This window comes from Orcinus orca, chromosome 17, assembly GCF_937001465.1.
Source record: "Orcinus orca chromosome 17, mOrcOrc1.1, whole genome shotgun sequence".
Classification (NCBI taxonomy): Eukaryota; Metazoa; Chordata; class Mammalia; order Artiodactyla; family Delphinidae; genus Orcinus; species Orcinus orca.
The window spans coordinates 13,344,785-13,365,538 of NC_064575.1; the positions used below are offsets into that span (position 1 = coordinate 13,344,785).

Consider the following 20,754-nt stretch of genomic DNA (forward strand, 5'->3'; position numbering starts at 1 on the left):
CTCTCACTGTTGTGGCCTCTCCCGTTGCGGAGCACAGGCTCCGGATGCGCAGGCTCAGCGGCCATGGCTCACGGGCACAGCCGCTCCGCGGCATGTGGGATCTTCCCGGACCGGGGCACGAACCCGTGTCCCCTGCATCGGCAGGCGGACTCTCAACCACTGCGCCACCAGGGAAGCCCAAGCAGGGAATTTTTGAGAGGGCATTGCCGTTAGAGCCAGATTCATCAAGAACATGCTAGCTAGATGTTTATCATATTTTAAAATTGCTTTCCTTACGGTATATGGAATAAAAATGAATCATATTCCTAAAATTAGTTTTTGGCAGTTTTCTCATTTGTATTTACAGGAACTGTGGCCGCAGCCGCTGGTCTTCACCCTGGACAGTGTATCATCAAAGTAAATGGAATCAATGTCAGCAAAGAGACACACGCCAGTGTTATTGCCCATGTCACAGCCTGCAGGAAGTACAGGAGACCAACGAAGGTAAACTACCCTTGGCTGGTGTAGCTGTGATCACAAACTTGCACACAAGGCCCCGGGGACAGCATGGGATAGTGCCAGGGCTGTCTGTGGTTTCCACTGACAAGTTCACGTTGAAGTGCAGAACTTTCAATCGCATAATGCTTGTTTTATCTGCATAATTAGTTATAATCGATTCTGCTTCAATGGCCACATTTTGCTGCTACAGTATCATCACCAGTTTAAAAAGTGCTCTGGGCTATTTTCATTTTCATTGTGATGAGTTTTCAAATAGCTAACTGTTTATCAAATTGAAATCCAAAGGTCTTGACTCTTGTGATTGCCTTCGAATCTATAATGGTCAGCTGTACCTCCATCTGTATATATGAATTATTAATGCTTACACTGTTTATTATAAAACTTCTGTGAAAAAGAAAAAATTGTGGGTTTTATAGGGTCTGTGATTGACTGTTGGATATATTTTTATTTAGGTAGCTGGATTTAGCTTTTAAAAGAAAATACCAATATGTGTTTGCCATTACTTAAAATCTTAAGCACTGTCCTCTGATCCAAAGTTTAAGTGCTGTACAAAAATAAAATTAGAATCCTAATTGATAAGTAAAGCTTATTATCTCATGAGATACAAGGGAGTGTTGGATTATAAGAGAAAATTCTCTCAAATTAATTAACTGAGTGCAAAAGGAATTTTAAAGGACAGGCTTTCTGTTTTTTTCTGTCATGCTCGGTGAGGTACTCTTTTCTAGATTTGAGTATATGACTTTGTGTCCAAAACAGAAAGATGAGTGGCTCTTTTCTCCTAGGCCAGGACTGACATCCTGAGCAAAATACTGAGCCCACAAGAAAATAGCTGATCAATTTTGCTTACTAGTAAGGTCAAAAGAGCACAGCAGATTGGAATTCACACGTAGAAGCGTAGGTTATTTGGGTTGACAGTAGTTTAATAAATAAATATTTATTGAACTGTATTAGTAAATGAAGTTTTAAAAAGATACTACTTAAATGATCAAATTTTCCCCCTTCTATCAAAATTTTAAAAGGTAGCCAAATTGATTTGAGTCTCATTTCTTTTCATTTCCCGTGTCTTCCTTGTTGGAGAGGTGTTGATCAGTGAAATAATTAAGAAAAGCAATAAATGGACAGAAAAATTCACTAAGTGAATAACATGCTCTATTGGGTATCCATTGCCACAAAACAGACTGTCCCGAAACGTAGTGACTTAGAACAACAGTGATTAATTGTTTCTCTTGGTTCTCCGGGTTGACTGGGTGTTGGTTCCTGTGAGGGCTTCGTCCTGATGTGGCTTTGTTCTGCTGGCAACTGACTAGTGCTGGGGTTCCCCTCCTGATGTCCTCTCACTCCAGAGCCCCTCCACCTGGCCTTCCTTTCCATTCCTTAGCAGAATTCTCCTTTCTGCATGGTATCTGGGTTTCAAGAGGGAATATTACAGGCAGTCAACTCTTTACATCATGCTTGCTACTGCTCTCCCTTTGAAGAGCCAGATCACGTGACCAAGCCCAGGATGAGTGTAAGAAGGAGCTACACAAAGGTGTGGACTCTGGGGGAAGTGGTTACTTGGAGGCCACAACAGGTCACCAAGGTATACTTGAATGATTAAATGTTAATTAGCATTTTAATGATGGATAGCAATATAATAATCAAACACAGTTGTGAAGTTAATACAAGAGAAAAATGGATAGTACAAATTATATCACACTTCAGTCATGTAACTCAGCTTATCATCTTACCTAGGAAAAGTACAAACATTAAAGTAGTAATGCAACCCTGAAAGCATTACTTGGTAGCCATTTCATCTCTCATTTATCTAAATAAGACAGGAACTGCTACTTCAATGAAAATATAGGATGATTTATGACGTGGAAGGATTAAAAGATAGTTATATCAATTGGGAACCCCATGAGATGAAAGGTGTTCTTCCAATTTTCTTATTGGTTTGACTCACAAAAACCATTAAAAGTGTTGAAACATATGTGACTGTTAGGAGAGCATTTAAATCATTTGTACAATTATAGACCATTGCTTCTTCAGAAAAGTGCCCATCTAACATTTATGTAAAAATGTAATTTATAATTCATTTTGAGATAGACTTGAGTCATTTAAGACATTTGGGAAATACATCTTATTTAAAAGCCTATCTATCGTTGGAAGAAAAAATCTCAAGCTTAGAAAGTTTGTCAGTTTGTTGAAAAATATTTTTTTTTAGTTTTATCATCCTATCAGTTTCTCACTGACTTATTAATCTTTTTAAAATTTATTTATTTTAATTTATTTATTTTTGGCTGTGTTGGGTCTTCATTGCTGCATGCAGGCTTTCTCTAGTTGTGGTGAGTGGGGGCTACTCTTTGGTGTGGTGCGCAGACTTCTCATTACGGTGGCTTCTCTTGTTGCGGAGCATGGGCTCTAGGCGCGCAGGCTTCAGTAGTTGTGGCTTGTGGACTCTAGAGCGTAGGCTCCATAGTTGTGGCCCATGGGCTTAATTTCTCCATGGCATGTGGGATCTTCCTGGACCAGGGCTCAAACCCATGTCCCCTGCATTGGCAGGCGGATTCTTAACCACTGCCCCACCAGGGAAGTCCCTGTTGAAAAATAATGCCACCGACTTTCTATTAGTTTCTGACATTGATTTTCCTTCTCTTTCAAATGTTATTGTATTTTATTGTATTTAAACTAGAAGAATAAGTAAGATTGTCAACTCTCCTTTTGAAGCAGGTTTATGAAATGGATATGCATTTCAGGAAGCACTAATACCTCTGAGGTTTCTTTCTCCCCCTCATTTCCAGCAAGATTCCATTCAGTGGGTTTATAACAGCATTGAGAGCGCTCAGGAAGACCTTCAGAAGTCTAACTCCAAACCCCCAGGAGATGAAGCAGGGGATGCTTTTGACTGTAAAGTAGAAGGTGGGTTCCTCCTTTTTCTCCTCATTGCCCTATAGTATTCTTTGTCCTTGTGCCGTTGCTGCATCCCAGTTATTGAAAACCTTATATGTTCAAGCCACTTCTTAGTCATCTCAGATAGATGCCACGTCAAATCCCTAAGTCATAATTGCTGGTGACTGACATAGAATAGCTATGACACTTTCTTAGGTACTTTATTAAATGTTTTACGTGGATTATCTCATCAAGTCATCAAAAACGAAAATCTATTAAAGGTGGGATTATCATCATTCTCATTTTATGGGAGAAGAAATAGAGACCCATATAGGTGAATGGGCGTGCCCAAGCCAGGAAGCAGTGGAATGACGATTCAAACCCAAGTTAGGATGTTTCCTTATTTTGAGTTTAAACGTTGTGTGCACCTTCCCACTCCACTGTGGTTCACGAACCAGCAGTATCAGCATCATCCGAGTAAGACAGAGATGCAGAATCTCAGCCCCACCCCAGATCTACCAAATGGGAATCTCCATTTTAACAAGATTTTATCTGTATGTACATTACAATAGGAGAAGCCCTAGTTTAGAAGGTCCATAGTTCCTTTGAAAATACATTTTTTTCCTTTTCTTTTAAATAGAAATGTAGTTGATTTACAATGTTGTGTAAGTTTCAGGTGTATAGCAAAGTGATTGTTATACGTATATATGTATTCTTTTTCAGAGTTTTTTCCATTATAGGTTATTATAAGATATTGAATATAGTTCCCTGTGCTATACAGTAGGTCCTTGTTTTGAAAATACTTTCTTGATTCAAGTAACTTTTACTGTATTCTTACAGTAATGAAGGAGGCAAACTAATAATGCGAGTATGACGGGGAGAGAGATCTTTTGATAAGGACTCATACCATTTCTGTTTTCTCAGTGAAGCAAACCTGCAGGTCACTGTATTCAGTGGCGAAGGGTGAAGGGACTGAGGCAACTACGTTTACGTTTGCATGTAACAAATACATTGAAATATCATTATAAACATTTTCGTGGAAGTCCTTGAATCCTCTCCTACATTTTCTTGGTATCTTTCCACTTATACTATTGGTGGATGTCTCTGGACATTTTTATTGTACTATTAGTTTCTTCCGAACCAGCATAGCTGGAGAATTTGCTATGCACACTGAATCATATGGGGGTACTTAGGAAAAGCAGTTTTCCCTCCATTCCTGGAAGGGCACTTGGGAGGAGCTTCTCAGATCATGAACAACACCAGGAATATTTCAGTCTCACTGGAGCAGCAAAGCTGTAGTGCTAAATCAGCTCTTTTATTTATTCAAACCAGGACAAATCTCAGGACCTTATCTTGAGGCTTTTATTCCTCATTTATAGTTAGTTTTTGCTAATCATCATCAGTGCCACGGTGAAAGGTAGAATGGGTTAATGAGATGCTCTGGAAATTGATTTATAGCTATTCTTGGACTTAATTATTTTAAAGAAAACCATTTTTCTGCCTTTGCCTATTTTTTAAAATAAATTTATTTATTTTATTTATTTATTTTTGGCTGCGTTGGGTCTTCGTTGCTGCGTGCGGCCTTTCTCTAGTTGCAGAGAGCAGGGGCTACTCTTCGTTGCGGTACGTGGGCTTCTCATTGCAGTGGCTTTTCTTGTTGCAGAGCACAGGCTCTAGGTGCGTGGGCTTCAGTAGTTGTGACACGTGGGCTCAGTAGTTGTGGCTCACAGGCTCCAGAGCGCAGTCTCAGTAGTTCAGGCGCGTGGGCTTAGTTGCTCCGTGGCATGTGGGATCTTCCCGGACCAGGGCTCGAACCCATGTCCCCTGCGTTGGCAGGTCGATTCTTAACCACTGCGCCAACGGGGAAGCCCTGCTTTTGCCTATTTTATATTTACTGTTTCTGCTATTCTAGGGCTTAATTGTATTAAGTAAGCTAATATTCTCTTTTCGCTTATTTACTATTTACTGTTAGATTCCTCAGCAGTTTCTTGCTTGAGACTTTAGGTGTTTTTTTTCCCCTAGCTGACTGATTGTTGGCCAAAAACCTATAGGAATACATTCCAGATGGAAATTTTATTACAGTGAACAATGACACATTTTCGCAATGAGTCAGCTTCAGAAGATGCTGTTTGGGAAAATTCAGGCACTCCCTGCTTAAAAAAATTATTATTCCATCTCCTTTCTGCTTCTTCAATATGGTTTTCTGTATTTTTTCTGCTTTGAGAAAATATTCATCCAATGTTTGACGCAGTTTTAGGAACCCTGACTTTAAGTTAATTTTTTTAATGAAAAAATTGTACGTTTAATGTTGATATAGGTATAAATAGGCATACATATGGTCCATAGATCAAAATGGGTGTGTAAAGATAAGACTAGCCATATTAGAGTGGTAAGATTTGGATCGGTCAATCATGTATTTTTTTAAATGTTCTTATTTTTTAAAATGTTAACAAGAATAGACGCTTCATTTAGCACAGCAGATTTAGTCACCCTTTAAAGAACTCTTTAAAAATTATTCAAAGAGACTCAAATTATTTGAAGAGATTAACAAACCCTTCCTGAATTTGCTGAATTAAAGTTATCTTTATTCCAGAGGTAATTGACAAGTTCAACACCATGGCCATCATCGACGGGAAGAAGGAGCACGTGAGTCTGACGGTGGATAACGTCCACCTAGAGTATGGCGTCGTGTACGAGTATGACAGCACCGCCGGGATCAAGTGCAACGTGGTGGAGAAGATGATCGAACCCAAAGGTTTCTTCAGCCTCACTGCCAAGGTACGAGCGATCCCTGCAAAGGAAGGGATTTTGTTCTTGGTTAAGCAGCTAAAACCCTCCCTCACCCCCACTTCAAAAAATGTAAATAGCTGTACATGTTTCAGCTGTCCGCTCACTGAAGTTCTTTTTCTTTTTTCCCCCATTACTCAGTTTGTGTACAGTCTTTTTTTTTTTAATTGATCTCTTGGAGCACAGTGTCATGTTAGATGGGACGCTTGCCCAGGCGAGCATTAGTTGATTTGGCAAAGGTGTCTCTGCATTTAGTAAGTTTACTACGTCTGTTAACTCAGTATCATGAATACGTTTCAGACGGTTTTCATGACAGGTGGTGCTTTCCTAAATGTACATAATCCTGTGAAGAATATTTGAAGTCGTAAAACGCATTCAAATTCTGCAAGTCTCATGTTTATTTCATAAAATTGCTCGAAGCTTAGAGATCAGTTTATGAATAGATCTTCAGGTATTTATACAATTCTTAGTTGCAAAGGATCTTGTACTTAGTCCTTAGACTACAGCAAAACAGGAAGGGAGAAAGGGGGTCTTCATCCAAATGGATAAAACATATGCTAAGTAAGAGGCGACCCTGTGTTTGCTTTTCATGATCCTTCCACAAGGTAAATCGATCAGACTCCTGTTGGACCCTCCACAGGTTGGAGCTTTAGTGTTCCATCTGTTTTTGTATAGCTTTGCCACCTTTATTTCTTCATTTCAATTCTTGTTTTGAATGTGTGTAGTTGAGGTAGATCTAGCATTAATAACATGTATTTTTTTATTTTAGCAGAAAAATAATATAAAAATCCAAATGCACTATTTCAAAAATAATTATTTTATGTTTTTGTTTTATATTCTGAAAGTTAACTTTTGAAAAAAATCCCATCATTCTGATGGCGTTGTACCACTATATGTACCTACTGATAGATAATCTGTATTTTCAAAATGCAACCCCTTCCCAGCTACATTATACTATTAAGAGGATCCATGGAAGAGTTTGGGATCAGGTTACTGTAATTATTTTATCTCATTTTCTAGCTATTTCAAATTGGCAAGATTACGTGGATTACTTTATATATGACAACTGTACAACTTAGTCTGCACAGATTTCTGTTTTACACACGAAGAAAAGAAAGTCAAAGAAATTAAGAAATTTGACCAAGATCACACTGCTAATGATAAAGTGAGCTCTAATTTCTAGACTAGTGATTAAACAAAAAACTCACACTCTATATTCTGCAAGACAGGGGAATGGAGGTGGTGAAGGAGGTCAAATAAACACAGCATCTGTAGGTTGTCTCACACAATATTATAAAACTGTCAGGTAAGGGTGTAATCAGTCTTTGTGATCTTTGAACAATCATGAATGCTACATATAAATAATAAACATAATTAATTCCCAGTTCATGAGAAATTCTCAGTGATTCATGGTGTACACAGACACACACAGACACACACAGACACACACAGACACACACAGACACACACACACACACACACACACACACACACACACACACACACGCTGCCTTATAATTGATTAAAACAGCCAAAAGGATTTACTAGCTGAATACGTCATGTGGATGCTTTTATCTAACACTTTTATCAGATGGAGTTCAGACACTGAAAGCAACATTGCTTTTTACTTTATCAAGAGAAAGTCTCATGTATTCATTCCTTCAGCAAACATTTGTTAAACGCACTCTCTGTACCAGGCTCTCAGTAGCAAGCAAGGTTATGGTTTTCCTTAGTTTTTGTTGTTCTACTACCAAACTGAGAGAAAAAAATGTTCTGAGTAACTCTGACTAAAATATGAGAGTGTACACATCAGAGTGTACTGATTTATCCAGCAGGGAGTCTTTGAAGTCCCCTCACCTCCCTCAGGCAGCCTTTTATAGCCAGCAGAAGGGAAAACAGGAGATGCCAGACACAGAAGTCCATCACTTCACTGCCAGGGTTTATTGAACACACAAATCCCGGGCAGCTGAAAGCAGCAAGCACACTGGGGAGAGTCACCCTGTGCTGTGGAATCGTGAACATTTTGTTTGGCTGATTTTGAAGGTTTTATTTTCTCGTTCTATTTTGTGTGTGTGTGTGTGTGTGTGTGTGTCTACAGATTCTTGAAGCCCTGGCTAAAAGCGATGATCATTTTGTACAGAACTGCACCAGCCTTAACTCTTTGAGCGAGGTGATTCCCACTGACCTTCAGAGTAAATTCAGTGCTGTTTGCAATGAAAAAATTGAGCGCATATGTCAGAGAATATCCAGTTATAAAAAGGTAAAAGCTCTATGTATGTATTTTACAAGTAATTATTATTTAAATTATTATTAATGTCAAATTTAATTCAATTCTTGATATTTTTCATTACTTATTTATGTACTGCTTTATTGAAATAATGATAAGATTTATGTAACGTTTTAGAGTTTTTTGAACGCCTTTACATCCTTTGCCTCATTTGATCTTTGCAAACTTGTAAGCTAAGCCATTATTCCACATTTTCCAAAAATAATAACTGAGGCCTAAAGAATTAAATTACTTACTGGAAAGAATAGAGTTGGGGTTTAAATCCAGGCCACCTAATTCTGAAATCAGATTTTTATTATTACACTATAGTTCTTCTTTCCCTGTTCTCTTGACAGAGGGAACAGAGCCCTCAATCAGAAAGTACATGGAGCATCGGCTGTTTTAAATGGATTCATTGCCTCATTCATTTGACATATTAATTGAGCACCTTTTGTGTGTGAAGCAGTGTTCTTGGTACCAGGAATACGGCAGCAAAGGAGAGAAGGTCTTTCCTCTCACGGTGCTTCCATTTGAGTGGGGGAGACAACAACGAAGTAAATAGATCTCTACAAAGGGGGAAATCAAAAATTGGAGAGAGTTATGAGGAAAGCTACAGCGGGAAGTGCTAGGGTGGGAACTCTAGGCTGGGTGGCTATAGAGGAAGCCTCTCTGGGAAACTCATGTCTGAATGACAAGTAGAACTCTTCCTTTAAATGGGAGGAAGAAGCGTCCAGGTAGACAGAGCAGCTGGTACAGAGGCCCCAAAGCAAAAAGAAGGTCAGGGTGTCAGGGGAAGAGTGACCAGTCAGTCATAAGGGCGGAGGCTTTGGCAGGGATGAGGTGGTGTGGAAGCTCTTTGTACCTTTCGGGACTTTGGAAGGTGTTTGGATTTTCTTCTTACACCGATGAGAAGCAGTTGGAAAATTTTAGAAAGAAGGATGACTTCATCTAATTTAGGTTTTTGAAAGATCATGCCAGTTCCGCTGTAGGAATGGATTGCAAGGGGCAAGAAGTGAGGCGTAGAGAGGGGTGGGAAGTGATTGCAATAGTCCAGGTGAGTGACGGTCATGGCTTGGACTCTGGGGAAGACAGAGGAGACAGAGAACATTTGATGAACTCGAGGATATATTTTAGAGGTAGAATAAATAAAAATTGATCTCTAAAACATATAGTAGGTTTTCTTTTTTTTTTCCTGTTTGTGTCAGTGGGAGGCTAGCTAATTATTTCCCTCAAAGTGAGGCTGGTTGCTTAAATTTTGGTAGTCATACTAGGAAATATTATTTTTCCCAGTGTTTATGAATATGAGTTGTCTATGTTTGGTATGGCAACTAAAAGATAAGTCAATATGTGTCCAGATATTTCTATACAAAAATAGGGAAATGTGTGAACGAATACCCAAGGGATTTCAATTTGGTTGCCTCAGGTAGGGGAAGGGGAAGCAGGCTCACTGTGTTTTTCTTTAAGCCTTTCGTACACTGTTAGGCTTGTTAAGTTGAATATGTATTGATGTCATAATTTTTTATAAGTCCATTTACATGAAGAAAAAATGATATTCAAGATACTGCATAACTGTCACATCTGTTCACCTTCTTTCCATGATTGCTGTTGACCTCTTTAAGTTTGGGAAAGATTCCATGGATATGTCCTGTTGAAGCTGAAGAACGGAAGATTTTCTTTTTACTTCTCCTGTCTCTATGAGAGGTGACAATGCTTTGAAGTTAAATTTAAAAGCTCTAAAAAAATGCAAATTAGTAGTCCCCTTTTGAACACATTTTGAAAAGAGAGTCATTCTACTTCAGAGATGGATCTGTATAAAGTATGGTAGGGTTCAGGCAGATTCTGGTTGTCAAGCTTGTCACTTTTGCATGTGTCATTTTTCTACCTGTTTTGGATTTTGTCCCTATTTTCTTCTCTCCATTCATTCAAACAGCAAAAGCAGTAGAAGTAGCTTAAAGAAATACACATAAGAAAAGGTAAAATATAGAAATAAAAATAAAACATTAAGATGAGGGTATATTACATAGGGTATTGATTCAGCTGCTTTAAGAAGGACCAAGACAACAGAGGCTTAAACCAGATGGAAAGTTTATTTCTCACTCATGTGAAAGTACAATCTGATAGGAGTCCAGTGAGGTGGGGCTTGATGATCTTCCAGGGATCCTTCTATATTTTTGTTTTCTCCCCTAGGATTTTGCCCTCTTCCGCAAAGCCAAACTTGGTGCACCACCACCATGTCTAAATGAATGCCCCTTAGAAGGGGAAACAGGAAGTGGAGAGTAAAGCACTTCCTTTTGAGGGCAGGACCCAGAAGTTGTACACACCACTACTGTTCACATCCTGTTGTTTAGTGAAAGGGAGGCTGGGAAATGTAGTCTCAAACTAGGCATCCATGTGCCAAACTAAAACTCAAGGAATTTTATTACTAAGAGAAAGGAGAGGATGAATATTGGAGGAAAATGAGTAGGTAAATTTAGAGGTAAAGCTAGATTAGAACAGATGGTATAGACCATCAGGGAAAAAGGGGCTATAGGTAAGCAGGTCCTAAGACTCTATTTACTTGCTAAGGTGGAATATTATATTTGGCCTTCAGCTTCCTGATGGCCAAAATGAAAAGGGAAACAGAGTCTGTTACTTATTTATCAGCGTCCCTGTGATACATACATGTTTCTTAAGAGAAGTAAAGGTTTTCTTGGTCTAAGTTCTAAAGGAAATCTCTCACCCTGGATTTCAAAGAGGCAACACCAGGAATGTCAGGGCAGTGTCCATAAACATAGCCCTGCAAAAGAAGCGGCAATTTGTTTTATGTGGAAGATATTTTTAAGACACTCTTTAATGAAAGAGCATTGGTCAGAAACTCAAGTTCACAAAAGCAAGTTTGTTGCAGGATGGGACAGGAAGACTGGGGAAATACTTACTAAATGTGTATCTTTTTACATAGGCAATAGGGGCTTAAGTCAGTTATTTGAAGAAGTCTGCCCTCCCCCACGTACAATCTACTTGGGAAGAAAGGTCAAAATACATGAAGTGATAATAATACTACTTAGCCAACTAGGAGGTGTTGCCATGAATGGTTGAACATGCTGGCACCCAGCACCTTGCTCTATATGCTGGTCCTCTGTGCCGTTATAGAGCACACAACAGTTTATAGCAGTCTATATCAGGCATTGCATGCTGGCTATATTTTACAGTTTGCCTGTGTTGTATAATCTTACCAACACAGTGATATGAGACATATTATCCGTTTCATCGATGAAGTGACTGAAGCTCAGAGGGATCAAGTAACTTTCCCAAAGGCACACAGCTGGGAGCGGCAGTGGTATTTGAACTTGCTCCCTTTTATTCTAAAACTGGTTGTTGTTTGTTTACCTGTAGTTGATACTTTGCTACACAGCTGATGTGCTAAACAGTATGGTTCTGACTGCAAGGGCAATAGCATTTCAGTAATGGAGAAATCATCTTGGACTGAGTGGTCAGCAGATGCTAGCTGCTATCAGCTGGAAAGATCTGTCAGAGTGAAAAGGGAGAGAGATGGCTCTCGAGTAAAGGGAGAGATCATAAATGAAGGCAAAGACTTAGAAATGAGACTGATCTGATTGATGAAGAGTTGACGTACTGCCTGGGCCAGAAAGGAGGATTTTAGTTGGATGCAGTTAAAAAGGAAACCTGACAAAATGTGATTTTTTTCCAGTGATTTTCTTTTTTTAATTTTTATTTATTTTTGGCTGTGTTGGGTCTTCGTTGCTGCGCACGGGCTTTCTCTAGTCGCGGTGAGCGGGAGCTATTCTTTGTTGAGGTGCGTGGGCTTCTCATTGCGGTGGCTTCTCTTGTTGTGGAGCATGGGCTCTAGGCACATGGGCTTCCGTAGTTGTGGCCTGCGGGCTCAGTAGTTGTGGCTCGCGGGCTCTAGAGTGCAAGCTCGGTAGTTGTGGCGCACGGGCTCAGTTGCTCCGCGGCATGTGGGATCTTCCCGGACCAGGGCTCGAACCCCTGTCCCCTGCACCGACAGGCGGATTCTTAACCACTGCGCCACCAGGGAAGCCCCTCCAGTGATGTTTTGAAGTGACATGATCATCAGATTTGTTTGTAAGATGTCCAAGTTGAGGGTGACTTGGACTCATGTAGAAAGAAGCATTGGGGACAGAGAGAAAAAGATCAATTCAAGCTGTATGTAGGAGGAAAATATGTACCGTCTGTGATTAATTGGTTATGGTGATAAAGAAGGTGTTATTTCTTGGTTTCTAACAACAACCTGGTTTGCAATAAACTGAGAGATGTATGTTTTGGGGGATTATAAGCAGAGTTTTTCCCCAAATGTCGGAGATTCTCAACAACATTATCCCGGGGAGTGAGAAGCATCTTCCATTTCCTCAGGAGTAACTGGGCACCTGGGAAGCTTTTAAAGAAGAGGTGGACAGGCTACCGGGCAGTAATTTGAAATGATAAAAAGAATGTCACTGAAGTTTGGAAAGCTCTCGTATGCACATTGTTGCTGTTTGAGCCTCCAAGTAGCCATGTGTACTGAGTAGTCTTATCATCCTGCTTCTTTCTCAGGAAGTAAGAATTTGCTTCAAGTCACATACGTGGCAGGTAGCCAACTAGGTATCAGTCCTATGGAGTGCCGTCTCACTTATTTTTATTTTTAATTTAGAAATAAAGAGAAACTTGTAGTTAACCAGGACATGAGTGCTTTAAAAGCAGTCCTTTCATCATCCCTTCTTGACCATAAACCTGTTTAGAATCACTGGCTATCTTTCTTACGAAATAGAGAAACAAGGTTAGCAAGAAAACATTTCAAGGATCTTTTCTGTTTGAACAAAATGTCGATACCTAAGGTAACAGCCTGTCAGGTAAGGTCAGCTCCATCCACATAACAGATGTGTGTCAACAGAAACTATAGCATTTGTGAATATATATTTTTAATTTCCACATATTTACTTTTAAACTATTATTAGCAACCTATTTGTCTCCCAGATGAAAGCTTCAAACAGCCCTCTTTGTATAAAATAAAATGTATCCATAGAAACTAAAATCTCAAAGAGGCTGGCTTTCCCTTATTATTTAGACTCTAAAAGTTTTACGTGTTAAAAATAGAAACCGGTTGATATTTCTACAGTTTCCATAGCCAGGCTGCTGCAATCACATTTAAGTTTTTGGCCAGCGTTATAGGCCACAGATGTTCAGACCTTACTGGGGACCTGAATGAACCCTAAGCTGGTATTTAATCTCTGTGGGGCAGGAAGTGTGGGCAGTCGTTCCAGACATGAAAGTATGCACTGTTTGGAGGAACGTGCTCACTCTCTGTTGTCCTGAGAACTTTTAAAAATTCTAGATTCATTCTCTGTTTCCAAATAATTCCATAATTGGCCTTATTTTTGGCATTGGGGATACTTCTTCCATATAAATATTTAATGAGCTTTTAACAGATAGTTCCTTTTTACACAAAAATACTATCTGTAGGAATCTAAGTTTTACGTGGACTATTCTGAGTATCTTTAGTTATTAATGCCACATAATCCCCAAACGGATGTATGGATTGGGAAAACTGTGGGTTAAATCTCTCCCCATGTCCTCTTCCCCGATACAAAATTTCTATAGGTCCATGCCAGTGGCGTTTTACACTTCATTGAAATGGGAGACTGTCTGCAGAATAATAGCTTACCTTTGAATTTTTTTTGACTTGTAGTCAAATGACTGTAATTGGATCTAAATTTGTTGTCATGCTCAGTAATTCATGAATTAACTACCAATGCATTAAAAACCTGAAATTCCTTTTCCAAGAATGACTTCTTCCTGTCAATACACAAATATGCCTTAATATCTGTATTAAAGATAAATATTTCCCTTGCCCGCCACTCTCCTCTCTACCTCCTCTTCCACATCTTTGATCTCTGTCCTAAAAAGAGCTACCTACACCTGCTGTCCACACCTGCTGTCCACACCTGCTGCCCACACCCGCTGTCCATACCCGCTGTCCATACCTGCTGTCCACACCTGCTGTCCACACCTGCTGTCCATACCCGCTGTCCATACCTGCTGTCCATACCCGCTGTTCATACCCACTGTCCACACCTGCTGTCTCACTCACCTTTCGTTCTCAGCACACTGAAGGTGGGCTCTGGTTCCCTCCATGTAACTGAACTGGCCCTTTCTAAGGTCACTGGTGACCTATATTTTGCCAAATCTTATTCACTGTTGTCATTGTAGTCCTTGTTTTAGTAGCATCTGATGCAGTTGAGCTTGTACCTTTCTTAAGCAGTGTTCCGTGACATGACCTATCCTGGTTTTGTCCTTTCTTCGTGGCCCATTCATAGTCTCCTATGGTGATTCCACCTTTTTCGCCAACCTCTCATGCGGCAAAGTCCCACTTTGACTTTGACTTACTATGTTTATTGTTTGCCTCTCCCCTCATTAGAACGTAACCACCCAGAAGACAGGAATCTTTGTTCATTCACTGTTTCCCAATGTGCCTAGAACCGTGCCTGGTTTAGAGCACGCTGGATAGGTCATTGTTGGATGAATGAATGAAGCTGGTAATAAGCTTGGTCCACAATAGGTCTAAAGCATTTTTCATCCCAACTCATTCCCACCCCCTATCCCATACCCTGTACGTTTCTTTATTGCAAAATGGCAGTTTTTATTTATGGAAAAGAACTTTTGTCTTTCCTTGTGAGCTTCTCCAAAGCAGATGAGTGAGCTCAGTGTTTCATTTGATGTTGCTAAAGAAGATGACAGGTCCACATTTCCAGGGCCTTTTACTACTGTATGGCATGATCAGAGCATTTTCACGTGCCCACCACGGTCAGTACAAGAACTCCGCCTTCCTCATTTCAGGTCTGTTTCAGAAAGGGCTCACCATTAAATATCAGGGCATGCCGTCTGCCAGCACATTTTTGATCTTCAAAATATATCCACATTTCCAGGACCCATGGTTATGGGCCCCCCTCGCCCCCTCCCCCTTTCCTAGGGATACCCCAGGATGGAAGACAGCACTGCTTTCATAAGGCTCTTCCTTCTCCAAGAGAGGCTCGTATCAAAGAAGTTTCCACTTACTTTTTTTTTTTTTTTTTTGCGGTACGCGGGCCTCTCACTGTTGCGGCCTCTCCCGTTGCGGAGCACAGGCTCCGGACACGCAGGGTCAGCGGCCATGGCTCACGGGCCCAGCCGCTCCGCGGCATGTGGGATCTTCCCGGACCGGGGCACGAACCCGTGTCCCCTGCATCGGCAGGCGGACTCTCAACCACTGTGCCACCAGGGAAGCCCTCCACTTACTCTTTGAAAGAAACTAGGCACATTCAGACATGTGGCTACGCACCGTTCTGAGTGCATGGGGAGAGGGCATAGAAGACATTTGTATTGAGATAGATGTCGGAAAGCTGCAGGAAATGGGTCCCACTGAAAATGGAATCTTCCCCCTCCTCTGCCTGATCACTGTGGTGATACTTCATTACATCACCCTGTTCACTTCCTTCTCAGCACTTACCAAAACTTCTAATTATCTGGCTATCGTATTTATTATATAATTGTTACATATGTGTATATACACATATACAGTTGTATATATGTTTATACATACATGTTACATATAATTGTAATAGTATAATTGTTACATAGAAGGGTGATATATCGTTTTCACCTGTGTCCCCTACTAGACCGTGAATTCTGTGAGGGCAAGGGCTGTGTCTCCAGCATAGCACAGGATCCAGAATAGATGCTTCTTTTCATATTTTTGAATAAATGAATAATTGGTTAAAATGAAAGAAAGCCACAGAAGGGTAACTGCCTCTTACCATGGATGTGGTGACATAATAAAATCGATCTCTGTGTCTTTGTGCCGTGGGAGCCTTATCTGAGATTTTTATCCTGCAACTACAGTGGAAAAGAACTTCTGAATGAAAGTTTTCATCTGGCCTTAAATTCTAGGTCTTTCCGAGATAAGTCTCCAGGTCACAGTTTCGTTATTAATAAAGAGAAAGGGATAATTCAGGAGTTCTCTAAATGCCTCCCTGTCTTTCAGTGTTTAGGCTATTTTCACTATGTATCATTATCAAATGTGTTAGTAATTTTGCTAATAGATTCCTGCATTTCAGTCCAGTTCTATTTAGAGTCCTACTATGCGCTAGCCCTTTGCTGAGATACATAGCTTCTGACATGTGATTTGAAAAGAAAGTTTAATATACTTGTAAGATAGTTCATATTCTAATGGTGAGCTAGTAAGATGTGATTTTTTATATCATATCTTTATTCTTGAATTTAACCTAGAAAAGTTAGACAGTAACTGGTAGTAGTCTTAATTTTTATTCTCTTCAGTGTCCAGATTACTACTCTACTAGTGGAATAAATAGATAGAATCTGGTTATCGTTTCCAAGGAAGAAGCGAGCATAGATATTATTTAATCCACATTCCATATTTTACTAGAAATGACAGAGACAGGGACTCGCCCAGCATCACATCAGTTATGCGGACGACATAACTAAAACACAGGGAGCTGGTGGCTCTCAGTCCTTTGTTTTTGAAACTACAATCCACTTCAATTCTATGAGATGCTTGTGTGTGATGCACAAGACAGATGTAAGCAAGACTTTCATGGAGTTTACCATCTGCTAAGGGAGAGAGAAATAAGATTATTCATGGGACTTCCCTAGTGGTGCAGTGGCTAAGAATCTGCCTGCCGATGCAGGGGACACAGGTTCAAGCCCTCGTCTGGGAAGATCCCACATGCCGCAGAGCAACTAAGCTCGTGCACCGCAACTACTGAGCCTGCACCCTAGAGCCCGCGAGCCACAACTACTGAAGCCTGTGCACCTGGAGCCCATGCTCCGCAACAAGAGAAGCCCTGGCAATGAGAAGCCCCGTGCACTACAACGAAGAGTAGCCCCTGCTCGTCGCAACTAGAGAAAAGCCCGTGCGCAGCAACGAAGACCCAACGCAGCCAAAAATAAATAAATAAATAAAATAAAAAGAAAATTATTCATAATTGTAAGGAGGATTACAGGGTGCTGTAACCTAGCACCCAAACAGGAAAATTGAACCTAGACCAGGGCTCAGGGAAGGCCTCTTGATGATTTCACAGAACTTGAAAATGCATAGGAGTAAGTTTGGAAACAAGGGAAGAACACTTCAGGCACACTGAACAGCCTGTACAAAGACCTCGAACGAGGAGATGGTATGTGAGAGGGACTGGGTGAAAGCCAGGAGGAGCACAGGGAACAAGGGGAAGAGAGCTTGAGATAAATAAACCGGGTATGGATCGGACTTTGGGAGGCTGTATAGACCATGGCAAGTGTAGACCGTGGATTCGGATGGCAAGGTTTTAAGTAGGGGAGTGGCTCTCCGGGCAAGTTGTGTAACTTCCTTGAGCGTCACTATTCTCGATGGCGTAGAAGCAGCATGCATGCCGGTGTTCAGGCTGACCCTGACCCAAAGCTCAACAGTGATGAGCAGGAAGCGCGGGTGGGAAGTAAAGTCTGTTCTGCCTGTTGTCCTGCCATTCGGGGTCCCCACCACCAAGCTTTGCTGTCTCACCTGTTCCCAGACTCAGGTCTGGGTCAGCTTTCTGACGATGTTTGGAATAATCCATCTTCTTCCATCCTTGACCTGACAGCTACCCTGTTCTGCCACCTTGCACTTCTCCTATCTTGGTGTCCTAGAACGCTGATTCAGTTTCTCTCTCTGACTCTCAGCTGCTGGGAGCCTGTGGATTTGAGTCCTAGTAAGTGGTGTTGATCGCTTGAATTCATCTCTTTTAGCGCTTAAGTTGCAATCAGTGTTTCAAAAGAATCCTTTGCATTTGCTGCCTATATTGCTTTGCTTTTCTAAGAACGTGTGAATTTTAAAATAATGACTTAATTTCTGACAGCTTGTAATTTATTTCACCCGTTGCAGTTGACATGTTTTAATTTTCTTTTGATTTTGCTGTGGATGACAGGAGGGAAATGTTTGAATTATCACTGCATTCAACTGCTTTTTCTTTCATCTTTCATCTACAGTTTTCTCGTGTACTAAAGAATAGAGCCTGGCCCACCTTTAAACAGGCCAAATCTAAGATCTCCCCACTGCACAGCAGTGATTTCTGCCCCACCAACTGCCATGTCAATGTGATGGAAGTTTCTTATCCCAAAACATCAGCGTACCTGGGGAGTGCATTTGGTGTTCAGTTGGATAGCAGGAAGCATAATTCTCATGATAAAGAAAATAAATCGGAACAAGGTATGTTAGCTTTTTCAACTTTATCAAATGATGACATGTAACTTAGGCGATCATACCTATTCCTGCATCCCTGAAATTAGCATGTCAGCAAGTCTGAAATTTTATAAAGAAAGGATTCCTCACGCTAATCATTTGGATAATTATGCATAAGTGTTTGTAGAATGAAAATGGAGTTACACATTTTCATTAGTTTTCCTCTAAGAAGAATAATTGTTTTTGTCTTCCTTACATGCCTGATAGGCACAGCTCATCTTGCTGTGAAATTTCTCATCTGAGATGACCCTATAACTAGGAGAAAAATAGTAGAGGAGCGGCTGCAAGGGATGCGGAGTACCATCCCATGCCATCCCAGGGGGACATGGAATCGAACTGTATTTGTAGTTTTTAATCACAACTCCCCATAAGCTTTAATTCCTGAATTAAATGCAACATTAGATTGGCATTTTATCTTTTGTAAGCTTGGACGTCTAAAATGAATGGCGCTGGATTGCTACTGTAAGTTAAAGGTAATAACGGTTGCTATGGAATGGTTTCAACTCCTCAGGAAAACTAAGCCGTATGGTGTACATTCAACATACGATTACAACTATGGCGGCCCCTTCAGGTCTGTCTCTGGGGCAGCAAGATGGGCACGGTCTCCGGTATTTGTTGAAAGAAGACGACTTAGAAACCCAAGATATCTATCAGAAACTGCTGGGCAAACTTCAGACTGCACTGAAGGAGGTGGAGATGTGTGTTTGTCAAACAGATGAGTAAGCATTTTATTTACTGTACTTTTAAATGTACATAATACAATAGCTGTAGGAAATGACACTCCTGAATACCCATTATTCTTTTTACTGTTTGAAAATGTAGGAATTTTTGCTAAGCATATAGATCCTCTTAATGCCAACACCTTAAAAATGAGAAAACATGGCAGTTCTGTAGATCTGTATCTTAAGGAAGCATTTAATACCAGGGAAGAGAACAGCAAGGTTCTTTCATGTAGAAAATGCTAAGTTTCAGTGTGCCGATGTTAAATTGAACAATATGATTGAAAGAGTACGAACTGCGTGTAAGGATTTCCTTGTGTACCTTTCACAGACCAGAACACAGCATTTGGGGGATAGGCACTCAGTAGATGTTTATGAAAAAATGTAAAGCATACCTAGTCCTTAACATACTTGTTAAATGAGTAAAAGCCAAAGTATGTAACCCTAGGACCAATGACCAACACCCTTTCTTCTCTTCTGATTGAATTAATGGTTTACTAAGAAAGTACCCGAATCACTGTGCCAGTAATTTGGAATCTTTTATCAAGAACGGAGAAGAGGAGGGAGTTGAATAAAATTTTTCCAGAGGTCAACTCTGATTCTTATTCAAGAATTTGAAGGTTGGAGAATTGCCTGAACTCTGTAGGATGGTTTGCTACATCATGGAGTGTGACTGTGCTTCACATCTAGTCAAGGCAGAATGGGGTTTGGGGTAGTTCAGTTTCTCACGTATAGAAGAGGGTGAATAATCATAACAAATTATCTGTTTGTGGTGAAAAATATAAAAATTAATACGAAAAGCAATCAGCCTAGGGCTTGACATGCTTGCTTCTCATTCAGGGGATTGAAATTGTTGAATATATCATAGTGGGAAAAATCTGAAAATGGTGTAAGGACCATTTTCCTCTTTTTAATGTACTTCCTTTATGAAGTTGCAGATTTAGATGGCTATCAAATGTGTATTATTTAGTTCACACACACATCATCCCGACTTCCACGGATAATTCAGATTTCACATAAAATGTTTAGAACTGATTCTAAGGCTTTGTTGTAATTAGACTTTACACTAATGAAATTTTAATTGACATGATCTCTATACATCTTTGAAATTTAGAGATCAAAATTACCGTATTAGTGCACCATATTTCTAAGATTATCTTTAAGTAGTTACTATTTACTGTGCTACTGTTTTCTGACATTTTTATGAGTTAATTTAGAATTGAAATTCTGTTTCCTTTGTCTAATACACTAGTTTTTTAAAATTACTTATGACACTTGGTGTATTATATTGGGACCACCCCATTCCTAGACAATTTAAACAGTTTGAGGTTACTTAGAGAACAGGTGGTTATTTTTAAACAAATATATGATATTTG

The 20,754-nt window shown here is 40.1% G+C and overlaps 1 protein-coding gene across 1 annotated transcript in view; it reads left to right on the forward strand.

Moving 5' to 3' along the window:
• The window catches only part of PREX2 (phosphatidylinositol-3,4,5-trisphosphate dependent Rac exchange factor 2), a 288,257-nt gene that overhangs the window by 146,935 nt on the left and 120,568 nt on the right, over positions 1–20,754 (forward strand). The window contains exons 20-25 of the mRNA XM_004274946.3: positions 347–483; positions 3,279–3,396; positions 5,960–6,144; positions 8,252–8,413; positions 18,407–18,626; positions 19,171–19,378. Of these exons, the coding sequence (XP_004274994.1) occupies positions 347–483; positions 3,279–3,396; positions 5,960–6,144; positions 8,252–8,413; positions 18,407–18,626; positions 19,171–19,378 (1,030 nt within the window). The remainder of the gene's footprint in view (positions 1–346; positions 484–3,278; positions 3,397–5,959; positions 6,145–8,251; positions 8,414–18,406; positions 18,627–19,170; positions 19,379–20,754) is intronic.